General features: G+C 43.7%; 1 protein-coding gene across 1 annotated transcript; it reads right to left on the bottom strand.

The window, feature by feature from the left end:
• Positions 1-5,146: 5,146 nt before the first annotated feature.
• On the bottom strand, positions 5,147-14,655 carry nfil3-5 (nuclear factor, interleukin 3 regulated, member 5). The gene is made up of 2 exons (XM_026360179.1): positions 14,288-14,655; positions 5,147-9,128 (listed from the first exon to the last, which is right to left on the bottom strand). The coding sequence occupies exon 2, from the start codon at positions 8,562-8,564 to the stop codon at positions 6,708-6,710; it is 1,857 nt and encodes a 618-aa protein (XP_026215964.1). The 5' UTR covers positions 8,565-9,128; positions 14,288-14,655; the 3' UTR covers positions 5,147-6,707.

Below are 14,655 nucleotides of genomic sequence, written 5' to 3'. Positions count from 1 at the left end.
GACAGGTTCATATATTTGATGTTATTATGAGGTTTATTCAGCTCTGCATTACCCAAATTGCTATTTTTCTAAATTTACAGGGCTTTAAAAAAAAATAAGGCCATCATTTTTACATATACAGATGAATCCAGATTCCGATTTGACTTATTCATCAGCGCCCTAAACATGCTGTTAATAAACGACATGTTTCTTCATGCACTGCACCAAGCTGGCTAACATGTAACTAGGTGCAGGCAGCTACATGTTAGCCAGGTAGGTGCGGGCTTGAGCACTTAGTTCAAACTGAAAAACATGATGACTTAAGTAGAAAAATGTCACGAACAAAAAGTGAAAAGCTTGCATTTTGATTGATTATTGTTGATCAGTGGACCATTAAAGTAAATAGCTTATTAATAATACAACATTTGTTTGTTTTTTCATTAGAAACAACATGTTAAACTTTATTGCCTTCTGTAACGTGTTCCACTTGAAGGCAGGTAGTCTACTTTCTCTCTGTGTTTAATTAACTATATTGATCTCCAGTGATGTTGCTGCTTAAAAGGTTTTTAGGACAACAAGGCAGCTTGGATTTAGAAGTTTGTCTTTGAGCTAATGTGTTTAAGGGTCATTACTGATGTCAGTAAAATATTTTTGCTGGTACACATAAAGACAACAAGTGTGAATCTTTTTTTTTTCTTTATGTGGGAGCTCTGGAGAAGCATTCACAATACCTGAGTCAGACCACTCAGCTACGTGGGAAACTATATGACTTCAGTGAATCAGCAGATTACATCTGAGAGCACAAAGCTCTTCTTCAGTAGATAATGTGAAACTGTGCTGCACATACAGTAAATTAGGAAAAGACCAGGTTCAATGCAATACCTGATAGGGAATTATTTAATCATCGTCATTATTTAATTATTAATTATTATTCTCTGAGGATCCCATGATTACAGCAACAATAATATTTGCTGCTGTGGCAACACTCTGAAAATAAGGGAAGACAGCTGACAGATTCAGTAGGCAGATGACTGCATTGCCCGTCAGACACTAAAAGGGCATCACTGTACCTTCCATTTGGACCAATTAACATACATTTGCACATTCGTCAGCTGGCGACTTCCTGTGGCACAAGGGCACAAGATATGGCACTGGGACCCAAAGGTGGTTTAGCATTACATAACATGGAGCTGATTCATCTCTCATACACAGGCACGCACGTACTTAGTTATTCCTAGTGGCCTACTTTCATTTCAAAAGCGCGCAACTTTCTTGTGGCCTATTTTCACTGTGATGTAAAAGCATCAGTGGTGTGTGTGTGTGTGTGTGTGTGTGTGTGTGTGTGTGTGTGTGTGTGTGTGTGTCAGTGTGCCAGGGAGGATGGCAGCCCTCAAATCATTGTTGTGCACACATGTGTAGCAATGCACACACACACAGAAACAGTCTCTGACCTATTTTGCAGTGCTGTGTGGGACAGAGGCAGCAGGGTCACAGCAGGCAACATAACTCTGTCCTGAACCGCAGCCAACCAAGCATGTTCAGCAGAGGAGTCATTTTTCTCTCCTGTTCTTTCCCTTTTAGGCTTCACACAGGCGTGTACTGAATCTGAGCCCCATTTCTTGGGATGGAAATATAATATGCAGGCATTGTTATATGTACGGATAACACATTGACCAGTTGTTCTGTGGGTGCTTTTATTCATCTGAGGAAGTTAATCTGATAATGTGACATTGCCTGGATTGTTTTGGCTCTATGCTGTCATTATACAATGTACAGTGCATTAAAATCACTGCAAATGTCCACTGCAGAAAATACATGGTTTTACTGGAAATACCAAAAACTGTGGACAGATGGACAGATGGAGAAACACAGAAGGTGATCCATAAGCACAGATATTTATTCACATTATACAGCTGTCGGTACAGGAAATGAGGGTTTAAATTCAAATGCTGCACCTAAAGTTTATTAACTGCTCCAATAAACCTCGCAGAGTGAACTTGAGATGCCCGATTAGCACCGTGTCCAGTCATGCTGCAAAGTGTTTAATAATTGATTAAATGCATTCCAGAGGTTTACTCGTTAACTAGGGAACGTCTCAGCGTCCCTTCTGCGTGGAGTATTAAGATGATGTAATATAAGATCATGTTTTGATCATGATTAGTATTATCTTGATTTTTTTTAACACAGCACAACACGTCTCTATCCTTCCTGGTTTAAACAAAGCCTGTACTATATACTAACTAGTCTTTTAGTGCATGTTGGTGTCACTGTGAGTCAAAGGTAATTGGAACTGAACTCTAGCAAACAAACATGCAGCAGCACATTCATTAAATGCTCGAACAAAGGTATGTTTGGCTCAGTTGCACATCGAGTTTATGCAGCATGAAGCATCTCATGATTTCCTCCTCTCATGTTGTACAGTTCAGCTTTTTCAGCAGACATTTCTGCAGCGACTGATGGTATTTGACATCTGCTTGGCAGGATGTAAACAGTGAATTTACAATGTGTCTGGACGACTGGTTGAAATGTCTGAAATCTGAAATACAGAGCTGTGAACACTCACACTCAGACGTACCATGGAGTCTAACACACACTGCTCGACTTCATCCCTCCTACCCCACCCCTGGCTCTCCCTGTGCTGCTGACCTAGATACTGCGGCATCCTGGTTACATAACCAGCCAGGGCTGCTGAACACCACAGGCAGCCCAGGGCCAACACCCCCTTCTCTCCTTCATACATGTACACACACAGACACGCACGCTCTCTTTGCTGTGACCTACAAGCATTTATTAACTTTTCCATATTCAAGATCCGTGCTGTTGTGCACACACCTGAAAAACAGGTTGATTTAAAGGGTGCGTATCATCAAACACAAAAATCCAAATGAGGTCAGACTAATAGTCCAGAGTTTGGTTTCTAAAGGGAATCTGTCAGCTGGTATCATCCTCGTTTACTGTCACGGCCACAGTGGATATTTGCAATTTTATTTGCAATACAAATATCCCCCACCCAAATTCCAGTTAGCTAATGAACTACAATAATAAGTTTGAATGTTTGACGGGAGTTCAGTAAACTTACTGATGATTATAACAATAATAATCTAATCAAATGAAAATCTCAAGGAGCTTTTTATTACATAATCCTATAAGCTCTGAGGAATTAATCAGGCAGTGTGTGTATTTATTTTAAAATGTCAGCCTGATGTAATGGCAAACAGATTCATCATTGATCCAAGCCAAATGTGTGTGTGTGTGTGTGTGTGTGTGTGTGTGTGTGTGTGTGTGTGTGTGTGTGTGTGTGTGTGTGTGTGTGTGTGTGTGAATGCTACTGACCCGATCCCTCTGGCAACAACAAGAGAGCTTCTTTCTGAGTAGTTTGCTCAAGTTTACAGTGTAAAGGCATGTGATGTAACCCTCCCTCCCTTCTCCCTTCTCTCTCTCTCTCAGCCCTCCACTCTGAATAACCCCCCTCTCTTGCTCTCGCTCTCTTTTTCTCTCCTTTCCTCTCTTTACCCTCTCCTCCATCCTGCCCTATCCTTGCTCATTGACCTACTTTTACTCTCCTGGCCTGTTTTCAGGAGCCTCTGCACAATACAAAGCAGCTTTTACAGCTCAGAGATGGGTTAGGGGGAAAAAAAGGGCATGAGTGAGCGAATGAACAAGAGATAAAGGGAGGGAGGTGTGTAAGAGGGGGGCAGGAGAAGGAATGAGGAAAAGATAGTGTGCTACAAAACACTGCGGTTTTCTTAGGAAGGCAACAGCCTTCTTATGGATGTCTGGTGGATGGTATGGAGTGCAGAAGTAAAAACACACTAGAGTTTCATATTACTGAAAAAAACAGCAGGGCTGTCCGTGGTCAGCTGCTTCCACACATGCACCCTTCCTCCATCTGAAACTAAGACACAGGAACTTCAATTACTGTATATGAGAAGTGCTGTGGATGCACTTCATTTGCGTCATAGAATTGCCCATTGTGAAGCACTCTAGTTATAAACTCCGGGGATGAAAACGTGTCCACGAGCGGTTCTGTTGGTGCTGCCTTATTTGTGGCTTTCACACCGGAGCTGTGTTAATCCTGAGATTCTTAAGAAACGTAGGTGTTTCCTTGAAATTGCAACACCTCTACATCAGATAAGCTGTTATTGCTGTAATGGCTCTTATGTAACTATTGTCACTGGCACTCTCTGCCCATGACAACTGGCGTTTACCATCAGCCATTGCTGCATTAGCACCAGGCTCAGACAGAGGCTGCCACACTCAGTCCTCACAGTCTGATGCCGTTTTCTCCCAAGACAGTTGTGAAACTTGTTTTTGCTTGTTGTACTCTGATCCATTCTGTAAAATTTCTCTCACTGATTCTCCAGCTGAAGCAAAGCTGGGAAAGTATTGGCTCATAAGATTAAGCAATTCTGGACTTCATCAGAAACAGAATGCAAAGGAATGTAACTTTACATACAGGCAACTACTTATTATCTGTGCTGTTTTAAGGCTGACCTTTTTCTTCCAGTTAAGTTCCTCTGTACTCTAATATTTCCTTGTATCATAAATTAATTAAAGTAGTAAACTGGTTTGTTTTGGCCGATTGAGGAAAGTGGAACAAGCTGCAATAAAACACTGACATTAACCTACTATGTCTCATAAAGTGTTTGTGTTACTAAACAGATACAGCACAAATTTTATTTCTGTTTTGTTCACTGTAACTAGTCCTTGTCTGGTACACTGACTGACTCACTGACTGCTCTAAGCTCGATATTTGTCTTAATGTAATATTTTTCTTACTGAAAATAAAGGTGAAGAGGCTGCCTGGTGTGTATTTTGTAGCTGTCACTATTAACATATGGCATAAATATTCACACTGAGGTCACATTTATCCAACAGATTCCTTTCTGTACTGCTGCACCACACAGTCTGTGTATTGTTCCGATTTTATTTTCAGTGAATCTCTGCCAGGAGGCAGAAGTGAGTATGTAGTAATGACGGGGTGAACCACTGAAGTTTTTCTGGCTCACGCTGAACTATACTGGCAGACTGGGACGCTGCTGTCTGTGGGCTGTGAATCAGCTACTTGGTCTTCTGCTAGAAAAAAAAAACCTGGTGTGGATGTGAATGCGTTTCATAAGAGAGGCTCAAAAAGTTCAAAAGAGACATATTTATATAAATTCAACAACCTTTTATTTTTTCCACATTTTGAATCTTTCACAATTCAAAATGTGTGTTTTTTGAAACCATTTTGCATATCCATGTGAAGTATAGCAATACATAATCACTTCTGGACAAGCCTGTTTCAGTTTTTTTTTTCAATTTTTGGAAAACCTTTCGGCAAACAACAAAGATTATACAGTAACACAGAGTACAAATGGTAAGTGGGGCAGAGGGCAGAATGGGTAAATACACAGCACAACCAGGAAGAGCATAGAGCAAAATGACACAACAGGATAGCCAAAATAATAACTGAATATAATAGAAAATAACAATATTAATAAAATAATAATAATAAAATAATGACAGCAGTATACAAGAGATAAAGAGACAACTTTACATTTATACATAGTGGCCGAAGGCAGGCACCAGGAAGTGAAACAGTTAAAACTTATACAGACTGTATGATCTACTGCCGCTACTCTGTGTGGAAGTGAGTGGGATTGTTCAGACAATGGCCAATGTGGGGACGAGGGACAACACAATAAAGAGGCACCTTAAGAAGAGAGAGCAGCTTTGCTGGTTGTGAATGGAGAGCCATTTCATTTATTAGACAGACAATATTTGTCTGGACAATGGAGATTTACCGATTTTAGTTGACCGGCTGGCAAGCGAGGTTCGCCTTGTGCTTGTCAGGTTTTGCCAACAGCAGTGTCTGTGTAACTGCATAGCCATGACTGATATGTGGACAACTGGCCACCAACTTGACAGCTTTTGTGTGTCTCAGAGTGCGGATCGCTGATCAACCTGAAAATAACTTACATTTTCTTTTCATTTTTTTAAATAAGTGGTGGCTCATACTAAAAGAAATTTTGAGGCATTTTCTGTAGACAAAGAGGGACTGTACAAGGTGTCTCAACAACAACAAACTGATCACTTTTAAGTCTACAATTTCCACATCCCACTGCTTTATTATTATTTTTTTGTTTGTTTTTGCCACATTTTCTTCGTAAAATATATATTCCGTATATGCAAATTTATATGACACAGTAATATACAATCTAAGTGCTTCAGAAGTGAAGGGGACTTGTGCAGATGGAAGGAGGGTGGAGGATCAAATGGTACAGATGTGTTCAGAGGGAGGAAGAATGCAACTCTTTGCCAAAAAGGGAGACGCTAAAGGAAGGATGTGTATCTTTGGTCAAAGTAATCTTCCCATAATGCCACAATAAATGCTTGCTAGCCACCAAGGCAGTTTACAATGAATGAATAATTGAATTAAGTTTAGATTTTCCATGAGGAAAAAGTAACCCAGACTCCAGATCTGGAGAGTTTCATTCTGTCCCCTCCCTCATGAAGTGATTTCTTATTTTATTAGGAGAGGCTGGTGGGAGGTAGGAGATAGTAAAGAGAAGGGAAACAGGTGACACAGTGAATCTTAATGGTGTATTCACATCCTAACTACACCTCACACAGATCTCTGGCTCTTTTTCTGTCTTGTAAGGTGGCGATGTGAGTCATAGTTGTCTATCTGCTGTAGACAACAGAGAGGTGACAGGAAAATGCTCGAGCCACTGCCCGGCTTGTCCTTAATCCCGCCTCTTGTTACGCCCACCCCTCCCGCTGTTAGATCCCTTTTTCCCTCCCTCCTTTTTAGCCTCCACCCTCTCTTTCACCTGAGGTTTGACCTCTTTTGTGTACACAGTCTCATTCTCCACCTCCCTACTCTCCCCGTTGGCCTGGCTGCTGTGATTGCTAGGTAGTGCTAAGTAAGGGTGCTGGGGCAAGGTGGGCGAGGGGGACATGGAGGCGCTGATCGTTCCCTCCACTTGTGCTCCTGCAGACCCACTGGACAGTGCTCTGTACTTGAGGCGGAGCTTGTGAGGCAGGGCAGTGGCTTTGACCTCAGCCTGGCACTCTCCGTTCGAACTGGCAGCTCCCACTGCCTTCTGGTGGTAGCTGCTAATGTCTGAGGAGGATGATGAGGGGGACTCGTCATCTGTGGAGGCCTCCTTGTCAGAGCTACGAGGATCTCCATCACTGGATGAAGTGTCCTTAGTGGAGGAGTTCTCCTGGTAGAAACCATCAGCTCTGGGGCCTCCCTCATACGTGAGCAGCGGAGGCTCTTCGTCCAGTGTGTTGAGGTAGCCATTGTGCTGTGTGAAGGAGGACTTGCCCTCGCACTCCTCAGTGTTGTGGATCAAATCAGGGGCAAAGGAGTTCTGGTGGCTTTCTGTGTGCTGCACACAGTTCTTCCGACCTTCATAACTGTAATGATGATGGTCGTCATGCTGCTGTTGGCTGCTGGGATTGTATCTTTGCTGCAGCTCTTCTGTCAGCTCAGCATGACCAGTGGTGTAGTCATACCGAGGTGAGTCCAGGGTCTTCGTCCTCTCTAGCTTCTCAGCGACCTCTGTGATCGTAACTGAGCAGTCAGAGAACTCAGAAGTTGAGGTGTGCTGGCCATGCTGTGATGGTCTACTCTGCTGGGACTGCTGGTCCTCTGGCCTCTGGTGCTCCCTGGCATAACACGCACTGCTGGAGCGATACAGGATGACGCTCCTCTGTGCAGAGGTGGCCTGAGGAGCGGGGCTGGAGGCATCCACGTGGGACTGCAGCTGCTGTTGGTGGTGCTGGTAGTCCATGGCATTTTTAGCCAACTGGGAGCTCTGCTGGTGAGGAGAAACCAGAGTGGCGTGGTTGCCATGGTAAGTCCCATTTGTCATTCCATTGGATATCCCGTTGCTTTCCAGTCTGACCATCTCTGTACTTGAGGGCTCCTTCTTTATGTTGTAGCTCATAGGTTCTGGGCTGTCCCTGGAGGAGCCATCAGACATATCAGAGACAGAGCCTCGTGGTGAGTAGTTGTGGAGTGTGGTGTGGCGCTCACCACGGCTCGACTGTTCTGTTTCAGATGAGTCTGAATTCAGCATCACCTGGGATGCACTGGAGTAGCCACTGCTGGAGAGGTAGGCATTATTATTTGGGGTGCCGTTGGTGCAGCTCCCATTGCCAGCAGTGTCGCCACCTGCAGCACTGTTGGAGATCTGCTGACTTTTCTCCATGTATGAGGCTGTGCTAATGAGGCCAAAGCGCAGCTTGAGCTGAAGGAGCTCTGTCTTTAGACGAACGTTCTCCTCATTCAGCGCCATGACCCGGTTCTCTAGCACCATGTCATTAAGGCGACGCTTTTCCCTTGAGCGTTTGGCTGCTTCATTGTTCTTCCTCCGTTTTTCCCAATAGGAAGCATCTTTCTTCTCATCGGAAATGAACTCTCGTTTTCGACGAGAAGTGACAGTAGGCTTGCTACCTTTAGCCTGGCGGATGACCCGACCTCCATCTTCGGGACTGGGGGGTGGGAGGCTCCCGTTGTAGGAAGAAAAAGTGTCTACCTCCATGGCGCTCTTGTTGTTGGTGGATGGAAGGTGTATACTGAGACTTTCCATTTTTCCTAGCTTGGGGCCAGAGTGTGACTCTAGCAAAGGGCAAAGGGCAAAGGGGGGAAGGGAATATATGTAAAACTATATGATGAGCTTTCTACTCCTAAGAAATTTGACCTATGTCACACGATCTGAAAATATTTCCGGATGAGGTATTTGTGCTCTTTGAAGAGATTGCCTCATTGATTTCTGTTACTTTTTCTCAAGATCAAAACGTTCAAGTGTCTAAATTAGCCAGGAAGATTAAAAAGAGGTGAGACTCCACAAAAACCTCAGACATTGAACTAGTGTTCTGAACAAGGAGCCCAAAAAAAAGAAACTATTTTATATCTTCAGCAAAGGGTCTTCCAGTTGTCCTGGCAGAAGTATTTGAAAGCAGCTTCCGGAGCCTTGCTGGAAGTTATTTTGAGTTTATTTTCGTCTTCTTCAATCTTTAGCAGCTGTGAGCTGTGATGACTGTCAGGTCGCTGCCCTGCTTCTCTCAGGATCTTACATAGGATGTAGGTCAGTGCGTCAACTTCAAAGCTCCCTGAGGATCCAGCTTCTGTGCTGCTGTTTGCTGACCACTAACTGGGTTATGGAGACAGTAAGAGAGAGAGAGGGAGGGGGGAGACAAAGAGAGACAGTTAGATCAGCTGCAAAACCACTGTAGTTCATTGTGGCACATAGTACATTGTAGTCAGGTCAAATTAAATTTATGAACTTTAGCGCAAAGCTGTAATGTGGGTGCCTTTAGTGTAACTAGTTAGTTAGGTATGCAATCAGTACAGAGTCTATAAATTCAACCTTCATCAAAAGTTTTACATTGTTGGTCTTTCATGTGTCTGTTTCCTGCCTCACAGAGACAATGTGATTGGATCAGTGGAATCTAAAATCTAAATGAGAGGTTGCGGCTGGGACAAAGCATACTAAATGCGCTGCTGCTGCAGAGCTCTTGTGTAAGACAGAGCGTTGTCATACTCACATAACTACGAATGAGGCAGGCTGACCTGGTGCCAGCTCTGCAGAGACTGACATGCTGGTTATAATGTGATGTATTACGAAACCAACTGTGTGCAGCTATAATTTATGCTTTTATATTTTATTTTCTACAATATATCACAGAAAAATGAAATTAGTTTATCGTAGTTGGACTACTGTCACAAATTCTTTGAGGATTGGACAAAATGAGCTTATGGGAGTCATCAAAGTTACTGACACATCTGGACACACATCTGTGTTGGGTACGGTGTGCCCCTGATAGCTGTCACGTTGTCTGAAATTGCACAAGACCGTAAGCTGCTGAGCTTCCTTATGTTGTGTCAACAGGAAGCTTTCCCCACCCAGCAGGTCTTACACCATGAAGTTAACAACAATACAGAATGCAGCACAGACGGATGTTGATGCCAGACCGGTGTTATGTAATAATTAGAGCTGCTCTTGTTTTAGGCCTATTTCCTCATTCGCTCTGGTTCTCTCGCTGCACAGCTGTACAAAGTTGATATGTAGAAATTAATAACACGCCATCACACTGAATGCTGGATTCCATTACTAACGTGATTACATTTTTTTGGACACAAAAAACATTCACACACTCAATCTAGGTCACTGTGCCACAGGGTAACAATAAAGCCTCTAGTGGTGCTTTTCATTTGAAAGGCTGGAACACAACAGACCACAAGTTTAAACGTTCATCATCACAAATACATCTACTAGCCTGGTATTTCTGTATTTTTGTGTTATTTGTCAGAAACACCCAATTTCAATAATTGGAAACTGAAATCAGTGAAGCTCAGTCAGTGAACTTGAATACTTTCATATTCACCACAGTGCATTTCCTCTCTCCATCTCAAATGCCTAGCAACTTTTATTGAGACTTTCAAATCTTACTCGAGTACTGAAATTCAAATGAGAAGCATGAGCATGCAAATTACATATTGGTACAGGAGTCCTGTTATAGATGCGTGTTATACTATTGCAGCAGCAATGACTGAATCCCTGTAGAACCTGTCCTGCAACCTTTTTGCTCTGACAAAACTTGTCACCAGCAGGTGGCAAGATGCAGAGGAATTCTGGAAAGAGTCTGCCATGAGCTCCTGGACACAATTCACACTCCCATTTTGTTTTTTGGGTGAGAAAATAAAACGTGGTGATATCCCAAATAGAGTATAACTAAAGTGTGGTGCATTGTTCCCATATCACCAAGCACTTACTTCAGACCACCCAGTCAATGCCACACAACTATTTCTTCTAGTGAACGTCTTATCTGGGCTGCTCACTGCGTTTCTCTGCTTCCACTGTATTCAGTGAACCTGTTACATAATCTCTACTTCAAAAAAACCCACACTGACCTTGAAACATCGTGACAACTGCTCTGAATAATTAACCATTTATTTACCCGTGTGTGGTATGTTGTAACTCAGGGGCTACGTCTAGATATGCTGCAGGCTGTTCTTCCAATTGAATTTTGCCAAGAGTGGCGGAAAAAAGATTTTTTTCCTCCGTCTCTTGTTTGTCTTCTTTTCTCAAAGAACTGGAGTAATGCTCCGCTAAACAGCAAGGGATTTGGACAAAATGTAGGGTCAGCCGCTCCCCTCCCCAACCCTGAATCATTTTCATAAAGACTTCCATGGGAGGGAGGGAGTGTAACAAAGGCGGGCGGAAAGGAAGCACGCATACGTCTGTGCTGTCCCACTGACCTAGAAACAACGCTAAGCAGTAAACACTCCTCCTGTCTTCTACGGTGCGCCATAAAATAGGTCAGTGGGACTGCAAGGGAGGGAGGGCAGGAGAGGGAAAGAGAGTATTAGAGTGCACTCTAAAAATAGAGCGACCGAAAGAGGTGAGGGAGGGAGGAAGCAGGAAGGAGAGTGGGGTGACATGAGGGAATCAGTTGGTGGAACTGACTGCAGCAGCAGGAATAAAAGCGACGAACCTGAATATATCATCTGCCCGAAAATCACATTATGAAAGCCCCAGTGATTTTTATGCAACATTAATCCCTGCTCGCTCTAGAAACCCTACCACACATAACAATGTGCATCGGTTGCAGATGAAAAACGATAGTGAGACACAGGGAGATGGCTTTGACGTCAGAGCACACACCCATCTCTGCAGCCAAATTCACACATAACAGGCTCTCTCTCAGGACTGCATGGGGAGGGGCTGCTGTTGTTGCTTGTAACGTACGTGCTCTGAATGTCTCTTGTTGCGGAGCAAAGCTTGTGTAACGCATGCATATTACATAGCAACTGAAGCAGTAGGTTATTGGCTGTGAATGCCCTGCATTCTCCTCTTTCACTATCCACTCTGTACATGTTGAGCCCTGGATAAAAGCCAACACTAAAGTCAGAAAAGAAAGAGATACTGAGTGTAATGACTGTGTAACTGTTTTTCACTGCTAATTTTCCCAACGATTCACTGCAGCTGCAGTAAGCAGATTCTTGTGTTTGTGGCTGAGGAAATTAATGCCCCCACACAGTTCCCAGGCACTTGCCACTCAGGGAGGAATGCTTCACCTCTGACCCCCTCTGAGGCAAGTGTGAGTAAAACGTACGGCATCCTCTTCCCCTCCTCCATCTTTTAGATGATCCAACACCACACACGTGGAAGGGCCCCGGCTACCAGCCTCCATTTTGCCCTACGGTTTTGTGTCAAGGAACAAAACGAGGAGACGGGAATCCAGACATTCCAGGTCAATTAGTGACACTGACCTGGACAGCATGCCATTTAACACTTCCTCAAAGTAACATGAGAGAAAAACCTATTCTAATAATAATTAGACGATTAGGGATGGACAATAAAACGTACTAAATCAGTTAACTATTACATTTTGAGAGGTCACACATTTGGTGAAGAACATCTGCATAATGTCCTTAATTAACCCAAGTTAACCTAATTTCCTGGACAGTTATACTAACAACTCAAAAGGTTTTAGCAGATAGAGTAAAATCACCAAGAGTGAAAATGATGATTAGCAAACACCAGAATAAGAAAACTGGAACAAATAGCCAATCTGTTGGCTCACATTCCTCAGAGCAGCAACACAGTGCTTAAAGTAGTCCATGGTTTGCCCCGTCTACCTCGTGTTTCTCCTCACCCACATACAGGTCTGACCTATATTCTGAGAGTTGGCTGGGACAGAGCAATGCAGACGGCTCTGAAACCAGTCCAGCTGGCATATGGTGAACAAAGAGCTCACCAGAACTCAGCCTGCCTTCGCCAGACAGGGGTTTCCATGCATTGCATCACATCCTGGATGTTCAGTTGTTATTCTAATTTCACAACCATGTTGCCAGGATCTTGGGAGATGAACTTTGTACGAAAGCAGGAAGATTTTTACATCTGGTTTAGACACACTTCTGCTTTTTTCTGTCCCATGTTTTCTCTTGGAGGAGAAAGATTGAGCAAGTTAAAAATAGCTTGCAGACATCCGAGCAGCTGTGTTACATCACTGATGAAAGCTTTTTCTTCAATCCAGCTTCTACTGTGCTGACTTGCTAAATATCTATCTTCTTTAGAAACAAGGTTCCAGTGTTAATCTGAGTAAGAATGATGGGAAGAAAGCGCAGGGTGTGAACGGGAATCAATTACAAGCCTCTCTGTCCCGGGAGAGAGCTGCTGTTTATTGCTTCTCCCCGCTGTGTGCTGGTTATGTCATACCCTCCAACTCCCTCAAAGCAAAGCTCTGTGCTTTACTTAACACATCTAACGAGTAAAAACGAATGACCCGGTGTCTCACGCCTGAGAGGAAATCTGACATTTTGTGATTATTATATTTTATCTTTTGAACTTGAACATTTATTATGTGATAGTGATGCAGCCTAAAAACAGAAGTGAATGCTCTGCACATCTGCTGGATATTAGGTCTACAGCAACACAAACATTGACATTTGAATTCAAATGTACTTATTTAATAGTACAAACCAGGCACATGTTTACCTCTATAATATCTCTATAATGCTGCCTATGATGTCTATGCTTGTAATATTGTCATGTTGGACAGTTTTAGCCTATAAAACCAGTTTGGGATTCCTCATCATGAAATGATTTTCAATGAAACTTAAAAATGTGCCACAATCAGTAAATTCCCCATAAAGACCCCATGCAGTGATCCAGGCTAATGCTGTAATGTTTGCCTCAGCCTTTCATTATGATCTCAGTAGCTGATGTGATCTAGTGACCTACATTACAAGACAAAACAAAACAAAAGAACCAACAGCAGCTTTCCACGTGTAGGAGTTAATACAGGCTAATGGCTGTGTCTGAATTAAGCAGACAGCTCATCCCGAGCCGGGCAGCTGCCCCCCGACTCCCTGGAAAACACTGCCATGAGGGAAATTACCTCGCCTTGACATTGAACACATAATGAGGCAGCCACGTTTTCCCAGTCCCGTGTTTCATCACACGTTTCAAATCAACAGCATAAAAAAAACCCCCAACAAACTAAACCCGGTGACAACAAAGCGGCACCTGAGCCTCGCTGGGGTCGCGACAGAAAGCGGCCGCAAACGCGTCAAAGTCACGGACGGACACGAGGATTTACCGGCACCGAGTCGCCATGTGAACAATAACCGGCCACAGGCGTCAAGCTATTGTCTCAACACACACACACACACACACACACACACACAGATAGAGAAGGAGAAACACACACAGTGCACACGCAGCCACGCCGCATTGAGAATATTCAGAAATACAACAGGACAAAGACAAAAGCCTGCGCACAGCCGGGCTCCGTCAAAACATACCTCTCTGCGTCCTGGAGGAGGAGGAGGAGGAGGAGGGGGGAGAAAAGAAAAAGAAGCAGTCTCGCTCCCGTTTCCTCCTTTCTTGTTCTTCCTGTGAAGAAGAAAAAAAAAATGAAACGGGAGAAAAATGCAACTTTGTCCGGCTTTTCCGTGCGTCGGTGCTCGGGTCGGCGGCGGCTGAGCGGCTCGCTGGGACGCGCGGATGCTGAGTGAGGCTGCTGGCTCGGGCTGCGGGTGTGTTGTGCGCTACCGGACACTTTGCTCCAGTTTCTCCGGCTCCCTTTCTAGAAATATGTGTTAGTAGGTCAGCGGTTGCATAACAGCTCTTAGTCTGCCTAGTCACGTTTTTGTCCTCTCTCTCTCTCTCT

This window comes from Anabas testudineus, chromosome 1, assembly GCF_900324465.2.
Source record: "Anabas testudineus chromosome 1, fAnaTes1.2, whole genome shotgun sequence".
In the NCBI taxonomy this organism is placed as follows: Eukaryota; Metazoa; Chordata; class Actinopteri; order Anabantiformes; family Anabantidae; genus Anabas; species Anabas testudineus.
Note: the sequence above shows the minus strand (reverse complement) of the source record. Positions and strands in the feature narration are given on the sequence as shown.

What these genes read in the sequence shown, in the direction of transcription:
- nfil3-5 (XM_026360179.1), bottom strand. Translation starts at nt 8,564, where the DNA reads ATGGAAAGTCTCAGTATACACCTTCCATCCACCAACAACAAGAGCGCC.